This window comes from Aspergillus saccharolyticus (genome assembly GCF_003184585.1).
Source record: "Aspergillus saccharolyticus JOP 1030-1 unplaced genomic scaffold BP01scaffold_11, whole genome shotgun sequence".
Taxonomy (NCBI): Eukaryota; Fungi; Ascomycota; class Eurotiomycetes; order Eurotiales; family Aspergillaceae; genus Aspergillus; species Aspergillus saccharolyticus.
Window position 1 is genome coordinate 526,945 of NW_020290621.1, and position 20,296 is coordinate 547,240.

The window sequence follows — 20,296 nt, forward strand, 5'->3', positions numbered from 1 at the left end:
TACTAAGAGTATCCATTCTCCAAAAGACTTCGACCCAACTGAATGCACGTATCCGTGCCCAGATAGTTTTCAGTGTGATCTTGTCCCCAGCAATTCTGAACATTAAAAGAATTTACTCCTTACCAAACAACATCTTATTTTATATCTGTCCGAAATGAATGTTCAATGTCCGAAATTTGATTCAATCCTTTTCCCCAATGTAGCTCTTTCGTCCGAGCTCCGATTCCGGACATGTTTAGTCTTGTTCGGCGTTTTAAGAAGAACCCGTTGATGACGAGTCCTCTCCACATCACCTCGGGTACGTACTACACGTACAGCTCTTTTAATGCAGGCGTATATCTACCATGTAACTACAGATCATCTATTGTCGTGACTTTGTGCACGCTGAACCATCTTCCCATACAAATTTCATGCCCTCTTGCGGTCATCACAGGACCAACATCATGCGCACCACTACCATTCTCACATCCACTCTCCTCACCGTGACTTCACTGGCCCAGACCCCTGTAGGCAGTTGGCCAACAGCGCAGGTCAGTTTGGGAGCATCATTCGGGAACGTGACTGTCACTCCTGATGTGTGGGTCAACCCTGACGGTATGATTTCCGATCTTTCCTTGCCCTTCAGAAGGTCAGCCCAATGCAGCACACTAATGCATCCACCTGTCAGACGTGACATCTGCCCCATCCGTCTACCCGGGGCGAGTCAAGCAGGTCTACCCTGGAACCTATATGATCGTGATGCTCGACCTCAACATTCCGGACTCGGATGTCACCACCGCCAACCACTATGCTACACTGGTTCCAGGACTGGCAGCCAATACCACCACTCGTGTGCATTGGTGGGGTGGGAACTTCACCCTCGAGGGCCGGACATTCGTCAATTCGAGCGATGCCTTGGCGCCCTATACCGCCCCGCGGCCCAGAGATAGCACCGAGCATACCTACACAATCTATCTGTTTGATCAGCCCAAGGGCTATGTTCCGCCTACAGCGGCGGTGGAGGGCTTGTACTATGATCAAACCACTGCTGCACGGTTCAATTTCACCTTGGCGCCCATTGTGGCTGCGGTGGGTGAGCCGGTGGCTGCAACATATTTTGTCAGTTCAGCAACTGATTAAGTAAGGGGAAGGATATGCAGTGTCTGCAAAGTAGGATTGAAATCGGCAGTTTGTATATACTGTGTCTTTGTGAGTATTGTGAGTAGAGTACATGAGTAGCACAGCAAAGCATGTGTGGTTTAGTTGAACAGAAGCCAGTACCTTAAGGGAAAGGCAACTGCCTAGAGGGCATTACGTCACCTGATGCATATAAGTTAAGTTAACTACGTAGTTAGTTAACTTACGTAGTTAGTGAATTAAACTGTTTAAGGTAAGTAGGGCTCAGGGCTTGGCGAACCCATGATCGACCCCCTCCATGTCACGTGCGCAAGTGCCGCGGATTGCTGAGTCACTGGCGGATCCTTTGCAGGTGTTTTCCCGCCCAGTCACACAACTTGGCGGTGGAATCCAATCTTGCGCCCTGCTAGTGACCTCGGGAGACACTTTCTGGTTGAGCCCATCTTCAATGGGCCCCTCGTCATCCTCTCTTCACTTCTCGACAATTGTTCATGGACTGACTCCCTGAGTGACTTATGTGATGCTTCCAATGTGAATCCTGGACAGTCTCTGCTCAATTCTCTCGCCGCCTTCATTCACCCGCTTGATTCCGTCCATTCCCCGCTGTGCTGTTCGCATGGTTCAGCTTCAAGATAGCAATAACACACCAACCGACGATCCTTCCACGCTCGCGCAAAACCTCGCGCAGAACCGCCTCGAACTTTGTTCCTGATCTCTTCGCTCTCTTCCACCACTCACAATGACTTCTCCCTACCAGTCTTCTATCTCATACTCGCCGTCAGTCGCTGGTCCCGACATGGCGGGTTCGTCGCGGGCCATTTCCGACCTGCCGCAATCCCAAGTTGATGCCATAATTCGCACAAAACGCAAGGCGCGCGAACCCAAGGCCTGCTACCCCTGCCACGCTCGCAAAGTGAAATGTGACCGCAACCTACCGTGCGATGGCTGTGTCAAGCGCGACCATGCCGACCTCTGCTCCTATGAACGTCCCTCCAAGAAGCGCATCATGACGGGTTCCTACCACAGTCCGCTGGGCGGTCCGCCTCCGGGCCCCGGTGAGACCATCATCATACCACCCGAGCCTCCCCGCCCAAAGCCGGAAGCGGCTACCAGCCGACCAAGTCTAGCAGCGCCAGTGGGACCAGGGCGGGTGTCCATCGCGCGGGAGGAGTGGGACAATGTTCGCACGCGGTTGCGAGAAATGGAACAAACAATCAATACCCTGCGAGTCGGACTCGAGAAGGCGGAAGATGGACATGGATCCTCGCTGGAAACCGGCAGTATACAAAGCGGCGATGCCAGTAGTCGGTCGAAGGCTGCTTCGCCGGAGCGGGAGGGCATCCATGCGCCCAACACCTTTGGTGAGGGCACGGTGCACCTGGGGTCCCGCTCGGTGTTAGCGTACATCCTGAACAATAAATCGGGATCCGATCAGCTTCAGGCGCTTCTGGAAGGAGGAATCCTGCCGAAGCTGGGCCTGGACAACGAATCTGCAACCTATCCGTTTGTTGACCTCTGGTCATCTGACATGTCAACCTTTGATATCAGCGCCGTCTGCAGTGCTCTTCCCTCCGACCAGCAGTGCAAGGAGTAAGTCGTCCGCCCGAGCCATTCTCTTTCCAAACATGAGCGCTAATGGCGTCTGCTGGCAGTTTCTTCTGCTATTATCGAGACATAGCAGGAGCCATTTATCCTGTCCTTGAAGACGTTCCACAGTTCGAGATGAACCTGCAGCTCTTGCTCAACAATAGGGCGGCAATGGGCGGTGTATACCGCGCCGATCCAGACCAGGCCCAGAAGCCCTTTGGGGTGACTATCGCCTACATGGGATTGCTGTTCGCTGTCCTGGCCTCTGGTTGTCAATCGTCGGATCTTCCAGGCAAGGAGAGAGAGTTGACATCGCAAGTCTATGGTTTGTCTGTCCCTGCCAACCCCGCACCTGACAGTCACTGATGGTTGTAGTCTGTTGCTCATACCAGTGTCTTCGGATGACCAACTTTTTGTCGCAGCCAACCATCGATGCCATGCAAACCCTGCTGGTGATTGGCAACGTCTTGTCGTACAACATGAATCCCGGAATTTCATATGTACTTCTTGGGATGACACTTCGGATGGGATTGGCCCTCGGGCTGCATGTTGAATCCAGCCGCTTCTCGGCCGCCGAGCGGTATCGCCGTCGCCACGTTTGGTACGTGATCCCTCTCCGATGACGAGATCGGCGCTACGAGAGGTAGACTCTAACCCATGCACAGGTGGTCTATGGCTTGGCAGGACAGTCATTTCTCTCTCTCCTACGACCGGCCTTCTACGACCGCTGTGAGCCAGCCGGAAATCGCATACCGTGAAGACCGGAAGCCCGGCGAAATCTCGTACTTTGAGACGCTGTGCCGAGTCATTGGTCTGTGTTTGGAAGTGGTCCGCAGCCGCATGTTGAGTCCGCATTCGCAACTGAGCTACAAGACGATCCAGGGCTACAAGGAGCGTATCCAGCAGATCATGATTGAGGCCAAGCCTCATCTCCGCGATCGTAAATACTGTCTCTCTGCCACCGAGCACTTGGAGCGGGTTGTTCTCAAGCTGCACTCCTCGTACTTCTCCTCGGAACTCTATCGGCCCGCCTTGAAGCTGGCGGGAGATACCGCCGACCCAGCCGCAGCCAGTATGCGGGCCGACTGTATTCACAACCTCATGACGACGGTGGAGGCGTACATCGAGATGCACAGCGTCAGCTCCCATGCGTCGCGGTCGTGGATCGCGCTGCAGCGAGCCATCAGCTCGATTTTCCTGTTGGCGGTCACCGACGAATCGAAAACCATTCCCCGTTTCTGGAGCTTATTGCAGCAGCTCAAGATGATCATCTCCGAGCGCGCCAACGCCGAGCTCGATGCCACTGTCCCTCCGGCGGATGGTGCCGCCCCCCCTACCCTCAGCACTATTCCCCGCGCGCCCAGCACTGCCGCCCCGAGCCCCGCAGGCATGAACTCTGCATCCCCCGGGTCTGTCGGGGTCGGCGTTGAGACACAGACTCAGTGGGCCAAGCCGTTGACCAAAACCCTCCGTGCTCTGGAGAAACTGGAAGCCGCGTTTACTTCGCAAGCCGCTCGAGCTGCCGGCCAGGCTGGATCTCCCGCGTACCTCAATCCACATGCAGGGTCCAGCATGGGCGTTGCGGGTGCTGCGGCGGGTATGACGCCGAGCCTCGGGTCTCTTCCGCCGCCAACGCCGGAGAGTTCGACCAGCGGCGAGTGGTCCATCCCTAACATCCTGGATCGTGCGGCCGAATACATTCACCCACCGTTGTGGAGCTAAGTAGGTCGTTGATGAGGAAGCAGTTGCACTTAATCCGGCGTTTGGCTCTAGCATTTATTTTGAGGTGGGGGGGGTCGCTGGGACGGCGATTATGATCACTGCTGGCGCATAATGGGGAGTTTGAAAATGGTTTATTGTGTTTCTCAGAAACTTTATTCTCTGTCTAATTGACTTGTCTGTGTAGTTGAGCAATTGAGCACTTTCGTATCTGGTTCGCTTGTGCGTAGTGCTTGTGGTGGTGTTTATAACTAAGGTGGTGGTGAGGTTTACCGTCTCCATCTCGGTAGTTAAGGTTATTGCCGAGTCAATGACCTTCATAATAACCTCCCTGCATGTTTCAATCGTTTGTACAGTAAACATGAGACCACGCACGAGGGAATGAGCGTCCGGAGTGGATGGGAGCATCTACTAACGAGGCAGGACGTTGGTGCTTTTGCCCCAGTTACAATCTACCATACGGATTCTGAATCAGTCGCACGAATCCCTCGCCAGAACCAAACCCTCCCTCCATCCAACAACCTCTACAAACGATCCACCAATACCATTGAATATGATAAGCTACCTCAGAACAGGCGCTACCCGCGGCATCGGCCTCGCACTCACGCGCCAACTCGCCGCCGGCAACAAGCCCCGGGCCTTCCAAATCCTCCTCCAAGACATCCTTCGCGCATCACGCCGGTATCACTCGACGTGACGGACGTAGCGGAGACCGTGGACGAGATGCTTGCAGGGGGAGGGTGTTGGATGTGTTGATTAATGATGCGGGGATGTTGGATGTATCTGGTAGTGTGTCTGTCTCTGGATGGAACGAACGTGCCCTCTTACGGTCTTACGGTCAATGGTGTCTGGCTGGTTTCAAGTGAGATGACCTTAGTATCAGGTTGACTTGCTTATCAGTAGGAACGACCACACACCCACCAACACCTAAGTCAACGTAAACGGACCGCACGCATCTCGTGAGTGGGGACTCGGGCGTTACTGTCGCTGTGGCGGAGCGGCGAGAAACTAGATAGAAAGATTGTGAATAAGTATGTCTACCGATTCGTTGTCTCTCCCAAGGTGTAGTTCAGATTCATGGGGGAACAGGGAGGGGGGGGATTGAATGGGCGGTTTTTCAATATCGAGATTCCCGGCTGGGATAGGAGTGGAATCAGTATGAGGTATGATGGTGGGGGAGAGTCACTTGCAGTGGTGAATTATCATATCCTTCCGTGGATAACTAGAGATTAGGGCGGATGCTATACAACCCTCATCATCTCCGTACAATACTCTCGAGGATCCCGCGCTGCTACTGCTGCCTAACGACAAGGGATTACTTCCACACCTCGCACCCTCTCCTCCGTACTCTACTTGCTATGAATTTATTCACTATGGCTACTACTTCCGTCCAACCCGGCGATCCTCGGAGAAAGATTCCCCGTCCCTCTCGCCCTCCCTCCCGACCGACCTTTGAATTAAACCCCAAACAACCAACCCATCATCCCCGATTTTCAAGCTCTCCAGCCCCATTCCCAAGAATAGAACAACGCAACGAACCCCCTTCATGCGATCAGATTCCCACAAACATCCATACCTCAGCTGACCCCATGTTCTTTCTATTCACCAGAACATAACCACCCAGCTCATTTGCTGAGGCCCCCCGGCCCCTCCCCCAAAAAAAAGCAAACATTCGATCCCTTTTTCGGCAGAGGATTATGCACCACGGCCCGATTGTCATTTTCACTAATACCCCGTAAGCGACTTGGAGTTGAGGGGCTTTGAGCGTGAGGTGAATGTACTGTACTGGACTATACTGTAATTGTAGGAAAGAGGAGAGGAAGGTTTGTATTTTGTGCACTAAGGTAGGTACTGGTAGGTATCACTGGTCTAATTAGTATAGTACGTTGAGGACTAACTTCTCACGGACACACACAGGATACACATATACCTACCGAGATCTAGTAGTAATCAATGTGACAAGCTGCCCACGTGAGAGAATAAGAGGTAAGTACACAGCGGTGATCTACCCATGAGGGGGCAACATGGGATGCAAAAGCGAATACTCATCTTGGATTTTCGTAGAGACAACTGACGAGACAAGTGGCGAGTAGAAAATGGAAGATCGGTGATCAGGGGATTCAATGCTTCCTCCCCAGTCGCCGGTGTGAAAGCAGATGTAGTTCGGGGTTATTGTGCCATCGGCGATAGCACAAGTGGCGTGCACCGGTGATCGTGACTTTCTTTGCTTTGCCTACTGCCTCACGATCTGCTATGGCCTAAGGATGAGGATCCTGGCTCAATCTTCTGAGACATTGTTGTTGTTGTTGTTCGTTGGGGTGAACTGTGTTCTTGGAACACGCAAAGCTGATGCTGCAAACTACTGCATGTCGAACCAGGGAGGATCAAACAGACAAAGAAGGCTTTAGTGGATATAAGGCCCGGCTTCTACTATTAACATCTGCTTGTTTGCTTCAACTCGCCACTGCACCTCTGTCCAAGGCTCACCGCTTCATCTTCATCGAACAACTCCTTTAAATCTAATTCACCATCTTGATGGGTTGCACTGATCATATCCCAAGGAAAAAAGGCTTACCACACAATCTTGTATTGTTCTCAGTCTATGTACCACCGCTCCCAAAACTTCCAACATGGTATAGTATATATAAATTCATCTCACATCATCATAAGTTGCATGCTCTCATTGGCTGGCATCGAATGTAGTGGGCAAACAGCCGGAGAGGTTGAGGTACCTGCATTAACCCAGTCATCAGCGGCCATCATGCCCGGGGGTCCAGCCATCGATCGCTGACTCTGGCACTGGCACAAGGTCTCATGCAACTCAACAGGACTGGATGATCCTGACAGTTCGACAGTGCTGTTTGCAGTGGGTGGCGATTGCGACGTTGGTAGACTGGTGGAAATTGAGGCTGGTTGCGTATTCTGCGAGAGCACGATGATCGCCTTGGGTCGTGCTGGTCCCGTGCTTAAAGCTTGCATGATCTGTGGCAACGACGCCTCTAGAGCAGAATGATCAGCTTCAGGCCGATGCGAGCCCGAATGCATCTTACCTGTTGTGAGGTAGTAAAGTGACGATCCGGAATACTGAGTTTGGCCAGTCCACGGTTCGAAAAGGGGCACTGCGTTTGCGTCGCTCGATGAATAGCCACCAGACATGCTTTGCAGCAACTCAGAAGCGCCAGAGCTAGACCGGGGGAAATAGGGGTGATTCCGGGGGTTCGAGGAGGATGTATTCGAAGCATCGAGCTCGGTGATATCGTATAGAGGCGATGTAATCGTCATTTGGGTCGAGCATAGCGGCAGCGGCGCCAACGCACTGTTGCACGACGAGCAGAACAATCGGGACTGAGACATATACGCTGATGCATAACCGGAGGACCCATCGGCCATCGTCGAAGAGGATGTGCCACTGGGATCAAAGATAGGCGAATACCGGTCCACCGCTGGTGGTCCGGTGATCGAGCTGGCATGATCCCAACCATTCAGACTTGCAGCTGCTCGTAGCTCACTGGCAATAACACGCTCCTGAAGCTTCGCGATGCGGTCACGTATCTTTCGACCTGCGCTCCCTGTAAGTAACCGGGTCAACTGCCATCCGCGCTGACCTCACGCACGATGATTTCTCTGGGACAGACGGTTCTGCAACCTCCTTCGCTCGATAGGATCCTGCTTCTGTCCAGAACCGTCGCTCGAGCATCGTTCTTCCTTGGTGGGTTGTACTCGCATTTTTGTAGACATCAGACGACAGGGAAGGATGATAAAGTGAGGGTAATGCTGTCGGTGTGAACAGATATCTGCCTTGACCATAAGCACTGTACACAAGTAGCATGAAGAGAACCAGGCAAGAGGATGAAGGCTGGACTCATATAGCTAGCTTCTTGCGGGGTAGCAGTGCGTCTTGGAGGGACAGAGCCTCCGCCTCCTTCTGCGTGTCTCGCTGTCAAACCGTCAGTAGGCCGATCTTGCTGCAATCTAACCATCTTTCCTTATAAGGAGATTATGCACTCAGCTCACCGTATCCGAAAAATCCAACGAGCCAAATCCCGGATATTCCAGGGACCCTCACTGGTGATGATTGGCTCTATTGGTAAATTTTACGAGGTTGCGCAATGGGTGCAACATCAGCTCGGGCGTAGAATCAAGGAAAGGTCGTGGCTCGTGCTCGCAAAGCAGTATTCGAATATCCGCCGTGCGTGGTTACTCGAACCATTCTCTGTGTCTTCTCTCAGGCCCCTCCAGCCAGCCAGCCAGTTATTCATGGCTCCTTGCTTTCCCACTACACTGGTACTTGGCTCGTGACTGCTCGAGCCACGCGCTGAGCTCTTTTGCTAGCCCGCCCTGCAACCCTGGTCCATGTCACACGCCAGGCATTGGCTGTAAAATTGCCCAGACAATGATAACCCATAGCTCTGAGGTTGCGGGCAAGGCTTCATTTGGCGCTGCTGATCATTAATGCGTGTCCAACTAAAATCGATAAGAGGCGTTGCATGAGTATCGAGAGGGCCAGGCCACAAAGATCGAGCCAGACCTGCCGGCTAGGTGACTCTCAGCTGATACTGCACATTCACCTGTTTGATCAGAGACTCATTATTATTCCCATTCAGCATACTGGTCTGGCAAGCCATGCGCACGGATCTGGGGCGTAACTTGAATAAACTAAGCGAGCTATGCGGCAATCGTGAACAGCTGCAAATAACCCAGCTTGAGGCCCTTGGAGACTGGCACAGAAAATTGTTCCAGTGCTTCGGGATACACGGCTAGTACTCCTCTGTCGCATGTACCCGGGAGCTCCGGGTAGTAAGACCATGTGTATGGTACCCGTAAGTGCGCAGCCTCGATCACGGCGCACCACTTAGGGCTAATTGAGTGTCTTAGCGTAGCTAATGGCAAGTCTGACCCAGCTGGTTTGAAGATACAGACCAACTGCGATGCAAGCTATACATTTGTCGGGTACAAGTTTGTGAGAGTGGGATTGAAATTAGCTCAGCGTACTAGTCTTCAAAGGTATGTTTGCCGTACCCCGAGGGTGGCCACTGGGATAGTCTACCGGTTTCATAACTGGTGCTACTCGACCATGGCTCGATTTGGTCGCAGGCGGATCAAATCTGCATAAAAAGTATGGAGTCCTGTATACCAGTCAGGATGAAAACCTCCTCCGGGCACCAAAGCCCAAAACTTTCTTTGGAGAAACAAGGCTCTTCTGCCAGCACAGCCCGAGGATGGCAATTGGTTCTAGCTTGGCTTGGAGGATCCAGTGACAGCATGGAATCAATGGCCCAGGCTGTCTGAGCTCAGCTTCACGGCTGACCTGTCGTCAGCATCGAAGGTGCCTTGATGTATGTTGACTGGAAAGCCAATCAGGAGATCTCCTGGAAAGCGAGGTAGGAGAGAGCAATGCCGACAGGCCGATGAGACAGCGTGTCCGAGCAAGAGCAATAGATCCCAACTTAATGAGAAGGTAGACCAGGCGATTCGTATTCGGACTGGCGTGTTTTGGATGCGAGTTAGCCAGAGGGCCACTGCCAAATGATCCAGCTCCTGTGTCACCTCAATGAATCTGAAGCAACTCAGAGCCGTCCGGTGGAGGAAGCAGTGATGAAGGTGTGGTAGCACCGATGTCGGGTATCGGGGAGAGGTGTGAAATGATTTGAATCGATCGCGAGAAGGAAGATGGAGGGAAGAAACTGCCAGAGCCTTCCGTTCCAGAATGAATTGGTAGAGAAGAATTCCCTGGTAACTCGTTCTCCCGTGACTGACTGCTTTTCCTCCTTCCCTGTTTGAAACAACAGTACAATCCCCTTTCCCCCCTCTCGGACTCTCTTTGTCGGATCAAACAGCCTGTTTCAGTTGCATCTGATTGGGAACATGTACTGCTTCAAGAGATTGATAGCAGACAGGCGTCTCAAAAGCAAGCATAGAGTGGTTGGAAACCTCATTATTCTCTGTTGTGACCCATTTCCACCTCCCTCGATCATCGGCTTCATGGCATTGGTCTCCAATCAACACCTGGCTTCGAGACATTTGAAGAGAAAACCGGTTACTTTACAGCATCGGCTTTATCCGACCATGAAATTTGGACATGGTCCGAGCTGCGCTCCTCCGGGACTTGCTTGAGCGACTGTGGACGGCTGTTGCTATTATTGACTAGGTAAACCATCTCCTTGTCATCTATCTGCTTTTTCGCCATTTTCCGGTACAATATCGAGCGAGAATAAGTGTGCCATCCCGAATTCTCATTTGTCGTGTCCTTTTGGGCCGCAGTGACTCTGAGCTCCTTGAGCACACAGACCTATACGTCATAATATTGCCTTGGTATGCTAACAGCAATGTGCCAACCAGTTGACGTTCAAGCAAGACCACCGACCGAAGTCAACAAGCATCACCCCTACAGAACACAGTGATAATCAACCTGAGCCCGCATAAGCCTTAGAGAATCGAATTACCAAATGTGTCCATCCCACCCCACATCACGGCAACGGCGCTTGCGAAAGGTGTTGCAATCAGGGCCGGGGCGAATTCTCTGGGGTGACCTCTAAGAACGGACCTGGACCCATCCCTTTGCAACTGATCACATGTCATGAGGAGGAAGAGGGAGGGGGCTCTCGCCCGTCGCCGTTCGCCCTGTTGGACAGGGCATCCGAGCGAATTGACTGGATCCCCAGTTGTATAACCCTAGACATGGCACAGAAGGGCGAATGCGATTCACATTCAGACGGTCTGTTCGACCATCGTGGCAGGATGGCTGTCTGCAATGATCGGTTGCACTGCGGGGTGGCTTGAACTTTGCTGATCGTCGTTCAGGCTATAATGTCTTGGTATATGAGGTCGCGTGCGGTAGCATGGTACCCACAGGCTTCATTCAGGTGAGGTCAAGACCGATTCCTTAGTCCTTAGGTGGGTATTGAAGATAAGTAGCTGAAGGAATTGAAGAGGCTCCCCTTCCACATCGGTACTAACCATCTGTCAATAAATGAAATGAAGTGTAGATTCAATTATTGAGACACATATGCATGATCTTTGGTGGACAAAAGGATATAGTTCAAGCATGACACGCAACTCATACAACCCTTGGGTTACTCTCGGGACGGCAACCTCTACCACAACAGCTGCCTCGGGCCATCGCCCACAGGTTCCAGGCCCTGTAGAACTTATTCGGTTTCTGTGCCACGGGTATCAACATTGTCTTTGCATTTGTCGAGCATAGCGTCCATGTCGTGCTGCTGAGGGGCATCCATGCTTTGTATCTATGAAATCATGGACTTTGTAGGGTATATGGTTTTCTGAAAGCAAGGCCTGAATCGGCATAGTCGGGCTCGTCGTCTGTGGCAAAGATCCAAATGGGCACACTGGAAGAGTTCGAATCCCTGCAACATGCTTGGTAGTGCACATACTACCGGAGGCTACTTCGTCCTTCTAAAGCTCCAAAACATTCAGTTGTCTCTTAAGTTTGTGGTCAAATGAACAGATCCCCAAGAGAGACGTCTTTGAAAGATATTCAGACACTAGCATTACATCATTCAATGACCGAAACATAGCGAAAAAGCTTAGTAGTATTGAAGAACATGCAAACGCGTAGCATACACTACAACCGCAATTTGGATATCATGAGGCAGGAGACAGAATAGCTAACAGGAGGACCAGAGATCTAACTCGCTCTAGGGCGGGGCCCGGTGACAGCGAAAAGTCCCAGTGGCTTGACGGTGAACGCCCCGTTATAGTTCTCGGCGGCCGGGTTGGTGACATAGTTCTTGTCGGCCAACTCAAATTCCACATCCTTGAGGATGCTGACCAGCGTGAAGAACGACCATTCCCACGCGTACTGCTTTCCAATGCAGTGGCGCTTACCATTGCCGAATCCCTTCTTGACGCTGGAGGGAAGACGATCGTACTTCTCGCCGACCATACGCTCCGGCTTGAAAGCGTCCGGGTCCTCGAACACGGCCGGGTCGCGGTTCACACCATACAGGATTGCATACAGGGGTTGGTCGCGCGGGACTTCGTACTCGCCTCCGGCGAGGTAGACAGGACCTTCATTCGAGGGAATGGGTTCGATGTTGAAGCCCGGGGCCGGAGGAGCGAGACGCATGGCCTCACGGAGGATTGCAGTGCAGTAAGGGAGGTTCGCAAGATGCTCGTGTTCGATTTGGGTACCAGGTCCTCCGATGACAGCATCTAGTTCTTCCCGTGCGCGCACAATCTCCTTCGGGTTCTTCATGAGGTAGTAAAGGGCGAACGCGACAAGGTTTGGTGCGGTGGCACTGCCGATGAAGACGTTGATGATCTCGTCGATCTGTTGGGTCTTGTCGAGACCCTTGCCAGTTTCTGGGTCCTTGCCCTCGATAAGGGCATGTAGCATGTCTTTCTTGGCAGACGGGTTTGCGCGTCGGTGCGCGATGCAATCGGCCGAATAATCGCGCAGGGACTTGATGAGGTTGTCGAATTTGCGTTGATAGAAGAGCCAATTCAGAATTCTGGGCCGGCTGGGCCGCCGGACCGCTTCGGTGGTCGCGCCCTCCATAGCCTTGATGACCAACGGCTCTGGGCCCTCCAAGCAATGGAGTCGTTGATCAAAAAAGCAAAGCATGTTAGCGGCATGGTTAAGACGATCCAGGTCGTCAGTGACGTTGACACGCTGGCGCGTTCCAGCCGTCCATTTCCTAATCAGGTCGTTTGAGACCTCTCCCATGTCCGTGAAGACCTGTGCAACAGCTTCTGGCGTAACGAGAGGTGCCATGATTCGGTGAGCGACTCCCCAGGAATCCATTTCACTGTGGTAAGCCGTGAAGAGACTCGAGTGCACGAGCTGTCGAATTTCGACAATAGGCCCGTTGACGGCTTTGCGAAAGCGTTTCTCGTCGCATATTTCTTCAAGAAGGGCGGCTCCGGTGACCAAAACAATGTCGTGACCGAGAATAGTGACCTTACAGATAGGGCCTGTGAAGCGAAACAAATATTAGGACCAGGCGACCACGTCAGGCCCGGGATGAAGTGAGGCTTACGATATTTGCTCGAGAGTTTGTTGAATGACATCCAAGGGTTGCCAGAGTTCACATCAAAAAGATTGCCGAGGAGGAAGACCCCCGGGGGCTTGGGAATAGCTGATGGCATGGCTGCGTTGTTGAAAAGGCGAACAGAGCAGGAAAACTGACAGCTTCAAATCGACTGGAGAATGCAAGCCTATGTTATAAGCCAGCACGCCAGCCTCCACACTTTTGGTGGGCAGGCGGCGTGTCTGTTCCCCCGTGCGACCTCCATAGAGATGGCACGAATTGTGAATGGCTCTGAAAGAGTGTTGTGGCTGCAGATCTCAGCTGAGCTGAAATCTCGCCGATTCGCGCGATGATCCCTTCGATAGTCGGTTGTTCGCGCCCTTGACGAGGCCCCACTGGCGTCTCCCCAGTGGTCGAGTGCAAGAGCCGATCTCCGCACAGATCATGGTTCATCTGGAGGGTGGGAAGCTACCTTGCTTGACGCCACGGGAGGGTATGCCACTCAGAACCCACCTATTGTCAGCGAAGAGAAGGAATGCTCGCAATCTGGTCAGATGGTCGGTCGACAAGAGCAACCATAGCGTCGGTACATAGCTGCAGCGGGTATTGCACCGCTATGGAGGGTCGCGGCGATCATGGACAATTATGATGAAAGAAGGAATTCGTTTGATGGGTGATTCATGTTGGTTTGTTTAGGAGGGAGCGCACTCCGCAGCTGCAGTGCCAAGCGAACCATCGTATCTCCACCTCAGACGTGCCTTAGTGGATTCGCAGACCCAATGACATACTCTCAACAATGTCAGTTCTGCACAGTCATAAGGAAGGGGTGCTTCTGGAGGTGAGACAAGTTCGTATGTATGATGGAAAGGGGGTTTTTTGCAACCCTGCCCAACTCACGGCACTACCCAGTCGCATACAGACGCCCATCCCAGATGCTGATGGTCTGTTTAGGTTGATTGATTCTGCAATTAAAACCAAAGTGACTCAGCACTTCGTAGACCCTGTCTGATAATTGCCCATCTGAGTGGCAGAGCCGCGCTTGTGTTTGAAGTTGAGCATGATGAGGTTGGATGTGAACTTGGCTGGAGCGAAGTGGGAAATCGATCGGAAACAACCCCTCACATGATTGACTGTCCTTGGTCCAGCAAAGACATCAACTGGAACATCTATCCATCATGTAGACTACGAACTACCTTATTCCCCCATTGAACGGGACTGGCGAGTCACCACTAAATTACACACTGTTATAACTTACTAGACTGACGTATGTGATGCTACCAGGCTTTCCTGATATTTGCCCCCCCCCCCCCCCCCCCCCCCCCCAACCAAGACTCCCTTGAGACCACCACAGCACTGATGCAATAACCATCATGCATGAAACCAGGAGCGCATTTCTTGACCTGTCAGTAAGCCAATTATTGCGTCAATACCAGCAGCAATACTCATGCACCTCTCCGCACAACTGCTATCGTATGTGAGGCCTCAGCTCGTCGCGCTCGTTGCGTCAAAATCAAGCATCATGCGACTGTCCAAGAGTACAAACGATTCGTATCGCACACCGCGCTCTTTCTGCTGATTTTTTGACCCATGCGGCACGCTGCTGTTCCAAACGCTACTATATCTCTCGAAAAGCATACGCCAATAGCACGCTTCCGCCGCCTTGGTGAGATACCGGTCGCGGAATGTCTCGACGCTGTTGTTAGCAATGCGTTCTGCCCGTGATGGGTCATCCAGCAAAGCCTTTAAATTGGCTGCTAGGTCGCTAAAATCCCTTTCGACTTCTACATAATTCTGGCTCGGTCCTTCTGACACAAGATGACACAAGAAGATAGTGGTGATGCTGGATGTACTGCAGTTTGTGAACCACAACGACCGAGTTGCACGCTTGGCGGTATTTGAGAGCCGCAGAGTAAGATCGTCCTAACATCCATACTCAGTATTGTTCTGGAACACTTGGAAACAATCGTACGGCCACAGAAGCCTTACCCTCAACGTGAGCTATGAACATGTATTGGCAGTGGCTTTCCAGACTCATAACATTCGTACGTTTGCTCCAATCCACATGTTTGATGTCACCCCACGGCTGGCCTCGCGCAGCATCCATCAGTGCGCGCCGCAGTTTGGGAGCAAAACTCGGTTTACCTCGCCAGACGAGCCGCTTGATCTTCTGGGACCAGGGTATTTCCGTGCGCTTGATATGGTCGACCACCTGGTCATATGGCCCGATGGAATTCTGCACATTCTCCCATGCCCAGTAACCAAAGTCAGGCATGAGCCAAACTGCTTCTTCACCAGCAGACCTTGCAAACACCCAGATTGGCTGATCTGTGGTGGTGACATCCGTGACTTTATCCTCTACAGAGAAGATAAATTCTAGATCTTGATATGATGCTCGTTCCAGGTTTGTGACTAGTGCGCGGTGTATGGCACTCAGCACTGCTAAGACCTTACGCCGATGATCTTCGCCTCTTGACAGGGCTTTTGCCACATACAGCTCCCCGCGATGGATGAAAACTCGCGCCATGCCGTGCTTGATCGTGATGTGTTTCAGATGCTCGACTTGGAGGCCGCCATTCTCTCTCCAGAACGTGTCTGCACGCAGGAGATCTTCAAACAGACCGGGGAAAGCAGCTATGCACTGGGCTCGACTCAGTGCTTCATTGTCACCATCTTGACCAGGATCAAACACCCAGCTCGGGCTAGAAGGAAGTGCGGTCTGAGGTAAACGGTCTTGATGGGCGCAGGTTAAGCAGCTCGCACATTGAAACGTGGTCGAGGTAAGACACGCACAGTGGCCCGCAGGAATTAACTGCGTGAGTAAAGGATAGATATATTCGCGGTCTGAGTTGACGCCGTACCAGATAAGGGCGATACCTGTCAGAGTGAGCAGCCCGATCAGGTAGATAGCTGGAAGCAGATGGCTCCTTCGTGAGCGCCATCGGGGGCTTCGAAAGAGAGCCATGGCAAACACACAATGAAAAGAAACTGGTCGTGTGGTTTCTGACTTTCATTCTGATGATAAGATGATTTTATAAGCGAAGAGGAAACAAGAGCTAGAAGTTGGGCGAGGGAGCCTGAAGGGGTGATTCACTGAAGCCATTTGCAATTTCCGGGGACATGGCTCGCGCCACGGAAAGGGGCTGTATGACGGAGACTGTGAAGTCGAAATCATACGCGGCGATGTTACGATTTTGTGGCTGCCTCAAGCTCTAAGTCTGGTAGGAGGTTGATCCTTCCCCTAGTCGGTGAATTCACTGCCATGCCTTTGTGAGCGACTGAAGACATTTCTGAAACATGGCGCTACACAGTCGAAGAACAGCGCCCCTGATGATGATCACGACAGTCTACTCATGGGTGGCTGTTGACAGCTGTTGGAGTGGTGTCACGGTAATGGCAGGGCTCTTTTGACAATGGCATGGCACTTCGATGGTGGTTTTTCGCCAACAAGAACCATGTGCCAAAGCCAAGAGGTCAACGCCGTCGGACTTGCCAAAGCTTTTATGAGCAAGCTCAACATCATGCTCTGATCTGTATTCGTGACAGAGTTGGGACATAGGCCCCTCAGGCATCTGCATTCTACATTTCTGTATATCGTGTACAGTTCCACCCAGTGGATCTGAACGGGTGACTGCAGTCTCAACATGACTTGTCCATGAGACATGGGTATGGGATGAATCAGAGCATAGAATCTCTTGGAATGGTTTTTCTGCAATTTGACATATAGTATGCGTCAATTTAATTCTGTTGATCAGCATCAACTTTCAAATGAATCAATGTGTGTATGTCTTCTGCTTGATTGGTTGCCGGGCGGTGAGAACTGATGCCTAAGAAGGCAGGCATCAAGACTACCGCGTTTGCCTCGTATGTTTGTTAGCGAATTGTACAGTACCTTCGCTTGTGTCCTCCGCCCTCGACCCAACGCTTCCTTCTCATCCTTCAACTTTGAGCCCTTTCTTTACCTCGTATTCCTTCTTCTGGTTCTACAATCTCGTTCTTTCTCCTGCACTGTTCGGAAATACGCAAGCTCACGCGCTTGGACGACCGCTTGACCGCCACTCTCGTCCGCGGTCTGTTTATCCTCCGCTCAAACATCCCCGTCACCCCTCCAACCCGCCGCATGCCTCTCGGTCGATGATGCCGCCGTCGTGACCGCCTCGTTCTCAGTGATCCTCCCCTCAACTGACTCTCTCGGTTCCACGTGCTTGTTCTCGCTCATGGAAAGATTCTTGCGCTCCTGGCGCCAGGATGCGCTGAACCGCGGCCAGCATGACGCAGCCATTTACATTGGCGACAAAGTGCTGGCCCTGACCAGTGAGTACCCAGCCGGTATGCGGCCGTGGTTTTGCTCGCATGTCTCAGAGGCTAACTCAAGGCTTGCCTCTTCCAGACAGTGACTCGGACGCCTTCTGGCTAGCACAGGTCCATTTCTCGAACAATAACTATGCCCGCGCCTTGGCCCTCCTGTCTCGCAAAGACCTCATCTCCCGGAGTACCGCGTGTCGCTACCTCGCCGCGCACTGCTACATCAAGCAGAATCAATTCGAGCAGGCGCTCTCTGTTCTTGGTGACCACAACCCGACTCACTTGATACGCAGCAGCAACAGCCGTCGCAAGCTGCAGCACCTCAACGGCCAGAGCCATGTGACTCTACGGAACGGAAAGACCACGGCTTCGCGGATCGATCGCAGCGAGGAGCGGGAAAAAGAGGATGCCAACAACGTCCGCTTCGAGGCAGCAATGTGCTATCTGAGGGGGGTCTGTTTTGCGAAGCAGAATGCCTTCGACCGCGCGCGGGATTGCTACAAGGATGCTGTCCGGATCGACGTCCAATGCTTCGAGGCGTTTGACCAGCTCATGAAGAACTCGCTCATGTCGCCGGCCGAGGAACTGGAGTTTCTCGAGTCTCTTGACTTTGATTCTGTCTCGAGCCCAGAGCCGTCAGTGGCGCAAGAGGCGGCTCATTTTACCAAAATGCTATACACGACCCGACTGTCCAAGTACTCTTCCCCTACGATCCTTTCCGACGCGACCGAAACTCTTTCGACGCATTATAATCTGTCGGAGAACCCTGATATCTTGCTCTCGCGGGCAGAAGCCCTATATACACAGTGCCGATTCGCACAAGCTCTAGAGCTCACCTCATCTATCCTATCCACCTCGCAGTCAAGCACCTCACTGACACAGACGACAGCTGCGATGCATGTGTCGGCTCAGAGCCACCTTGGACATCCGCCTGCGGTGTACCCTTTACACCTGGCCTGTCTCTACGAAACCGGGGCCACCAATGCGCTTTTTTTACTGTCGCATACGCTCGCTGATCACGCACCAGAAGAATCGTATACGTACCTTGCTATCGGCGTGTATTACCTATCAGTGTCCAAGATCGCTGAGGCGCGACGGTTCTTCTCCAAGGCATCGTTGCTGGACCCCCATTCCGCACCAGCATGGATTGGCTTTGCCCACACCTTTGCCGCCGAGGGAGAACACGACCAGGCGATCGCCGCATATAGCACGGCGGCACGGCTTTTCCAGGGCAGTCACTTGCCTCAGCTGTTTTTGGGCATGCAGCATCTTGCACTGAACAACATGTCTTTAGCACAAGAGTACCTTTCGGCAGCGTATTCGATGTCCACCGGAGACGCGTCCGGGTCAGCTCCAGCCATCCGTGCCAATCCCTCTTCCGAGCTGACCTCTCTTGGCGGCGACCCCTTGGTTCTGAACGAACTAGGGGTAGTCTTCTATCACCAAAATCACCTTGAGGCGGCCGTTGAGCTGTTCCGGCGATCGCTAGACCTGGCCACGTCGCTGGAATGCGAGCCCGGAGCGTGGGTAGCGACGCGAGCGAACTTGGGGCATGCCTTGCGTCGCATTGGGCGATTCTCGGAAGCCCTGACCGAGTTCGACGAGTGCCTTCGTATCGGAGCCGCTGGGGCGAGTTTCGGGTACAGCCCATTCTTAGGGGGCAGCGGCGGGAGCGCATCTGGCGTCGCCACGTCGGGTGTCGGGGGCTACGAAGACCGTGGGCTGGTCGGCTCGTTGCACACTGCTCGCGGGCTTGTATTACTCGAGCTGAGTCGCACCATGGAAGCTGTGACGGCACTTCATGAAGCGGTGCGAGTGCTCGGGGCCAGCGGTGGCGGCGACGCAGCAGGAGGCGCGGGCATCGCCGGCACACTGCTCTCTCGTGCCTTGGAAATCTGGGCGCTTGAAGGGCAAGACAGCGAGCCGCTCGTTTTTGAAGAAGCAAGAACCACGACCAGTCGGAGCTCCACGCGGTCATCCAAAGGCAAGGGAAAGAGCGTGTCCCGGCGACGGGGAGTTCCTGAGGAGTCTTACGCTGAAGAATGGACGGACGAAGTGGCTCATGTCAACGGGCTCAGCGCGGCCGGACATTCGGAAACGCTTGAGGAGAAGGTGGAAATGGAGCTGGACGACGAAGCGGACGGCATGTTGCGGCAGGCTATGGGCCGCGTGCGCGGCGGGCGCAGTAGACGGCGAGTTGAGTCGGAGAGCGAAACGCCAGGGCCTGCAAGCGGCAGGAGTCGAGGGACGCGGGCGGTGCGGAGCAACGCGAGGCAGCAGTGACAGTGAGCAGCAGCAGTGAGATGAGATGGCATTGGGCATAGACGTGGGCGTTGGGTTGGATGAATTATACCCGGGTATTGTGTATTGATCCTGCATGAATTCGTAAAGCATTATTTATTGCTGTTAGGCTTCTCAAACCAGAAACTCATGCTGTCTGTACATGGTACAGCACATAGACTACCAACTATCAGCATAAAGGCACTAGTCAGTAGCATACGGAGTACAAGCATACAAGCATCCCGCTTCCAAGCATAGCCACTTACTAAGCAGTGACCAGTCCGATAAGATCACGTGAATTC

General features: G+C 52.9%; 6 protein-coding genes across 6 annotated transcripts; 3 read left to right on the forward strand and 3 right to left on the reverse strand.

The window, feature by feature from the left end:
- The first annotated feature begins 366 nt into the window (after window positions 1-366).
- On the forward strand, window positions 367-1,191 carry BP01DRAFT_355905 (uncharacterized protein). The gene has a single exon (XM_025574812.1). The coding sequence runs from the start codon at window positions 730-732 to the stop codon at window positions 1,117-1,119; it is 390 nt and encodes a 129-aa protein (XP_025432244.1). The 5' UTR covers window positions 367-729; the 3' UTR covers window positions 1,120-1,191.
- Window positions 1,192-1,524: 333 nt separating this feature from the next.
- On the forward strand, window positions 1,525-4,609 carry BP01DRAFT_355907 (putative C6 transcription factor). Its single transcript, XM_025574813.1, has 4 exons — window positions 1,525-2,706; window positions 2,769-3,028; window positions 3,079-3,304; window positions 3,369-4,609. Exons 1-4 carry the CDS (start codon window positions 1,856-1,858, stop codon window positions 4,423-4,425), a joined length of 2,394 nt encoding a protein of 797 aa, XP_025432245.1. The 5' UTR covers window positions 1,525-1,855; the 3' UTR covers window positions 4,426-4,609.
- Window positions 4,610-7,077: 2,468 nt separating this feature from the next.
- On the reverse strand, window positions 7,078-8,148 carry xanC (transcription factor xanC; the record flags this gene model as incomplete). The annotated part of the gene is made up of 3 exons (XM_025577337.1): window positions 7,078-7,421; window positions 7,473-7,982; window positions 8,037-8,148. The coding sequence occupies 3 exons, from the start codon at window positions 8,146-8,148 to the stop codon at window positions 7,078-7,080; spliced, it is 966 nt and encodes a 321-aa protein (XP_025432246.1).
- A 3,827-nt stretch (window positions 8,149-11,975) lies between these two features.
- BP01DRAFT_27097 (putative cytochrome P450) lies at window positions 11,976-13,921 on the reverse strand. The gene is made up of 2 exons (XM_025571385.1): window positions 13,422-13,921; window positions 11,976-13,356 (listed from the first exon to the last, which is right to left on the reverse strand). Exons 1-2 carry the CDS (start codon window positions 13,528-13,530, stop codon window positions 12,068-12,070), a joined length of 1,398 nt encoding a protein of 465 aa, XP_025432247.1. The 5' UTR covers window positions 13,531-13,921; the 3' UTR covers window positions 11,976-12,067.
- A 973-nt stretch (window positions 13,922-14,894) lies between these two features.
- BP01DRAFT_373256 (uncharacterized protein) lies at window positions 14,895-16,374 on the reverse strand (the record flags this gene model as incomplete). Its single annotated transcript, XM_025576776.1, has 3 exons — window positions 14,895-15,203; window positions 15,235-15,332; window positions 15,399-16,374. The coding sequence occupies 3 exons, from the start codon at window positions 16,372-16,374 to the stop codon at window positions 14,895-14,897; spliced, it is 1,383 nt and encodes a 460-aa protein (XP_025432248.1).
- Window positions 16,375-16,671: 297 nt separating this feature from the next.
- Window positions 16,672-20,080, forward strand: BP01DRAFT_415273 (anaphase promoting complex subunit CDC16; the record flags this gene model as incomplete). The annotated part of the gene is made up of 3 exons (XM_025579125.1): window positions 16,672-16,679; window positions 17,635-17,723; window positions 17,800-20,080. 3 exons carry the CDS (start codon window positions 16,672-16,674, stop codon window positions 19,995-19,997), a joined length of 2,295 nt encoding a protein of 764 aa, XP_025432249.1. The 3' UTR covers window positions 19,998-20,080.
- Between the last annotated feature and the right edge of the window lie 216 nt (window positions 20,081-20,296).

Excerpts from the sequence above, each read along its gene's own strand:
- BP01DRAFT_355905 (XM_025574812.1), top strand. The coding sequence starts at position 730 with ATGATCGTGATGCTCGACCTCAACATTCCGGACTCGGATGTCACCACC.
- BP01DRAFT_27097 (XM_025571385.1), bottom strand. The coding sequence starts at position 13,530 with ATGCCATCAGCTATTCCCAAGCCCCCGGGGGTCTTCCTCCTCGGCAAT. Across the intron at positions 13,357-13,421 it reads CAAACTCTCGAGCAAATATC|GCCCTATCTGTAAGGTCACT; the intron begins GTAAGCCTCACT and ends TTCGCTTCACAG.
- BP01DRAFT_355907 (XM_025574813.1), top strand. The coding sequence starts at position 1,856 with ATGACTTCTCCCTACCAGTCTTCTATCTCATACTCGCCGTCAGTCGCT. Across the intron at positions 2,707-2,768 it reads TCCGACCAGCAGTGCAAGGA|TTTCTTCTGCTATTATCGAG; the intron begins GTAAGTCGTCCG and ends GTCTGCTGGCAG. Across the intron at positions 3,305-3,368 it reads TATCGCCGTCGCCACGTTTG|GTGGTCTATGGCTTGGCAGG; the intron begins GTACGTGATCCC and ends ACCCATGCACAG.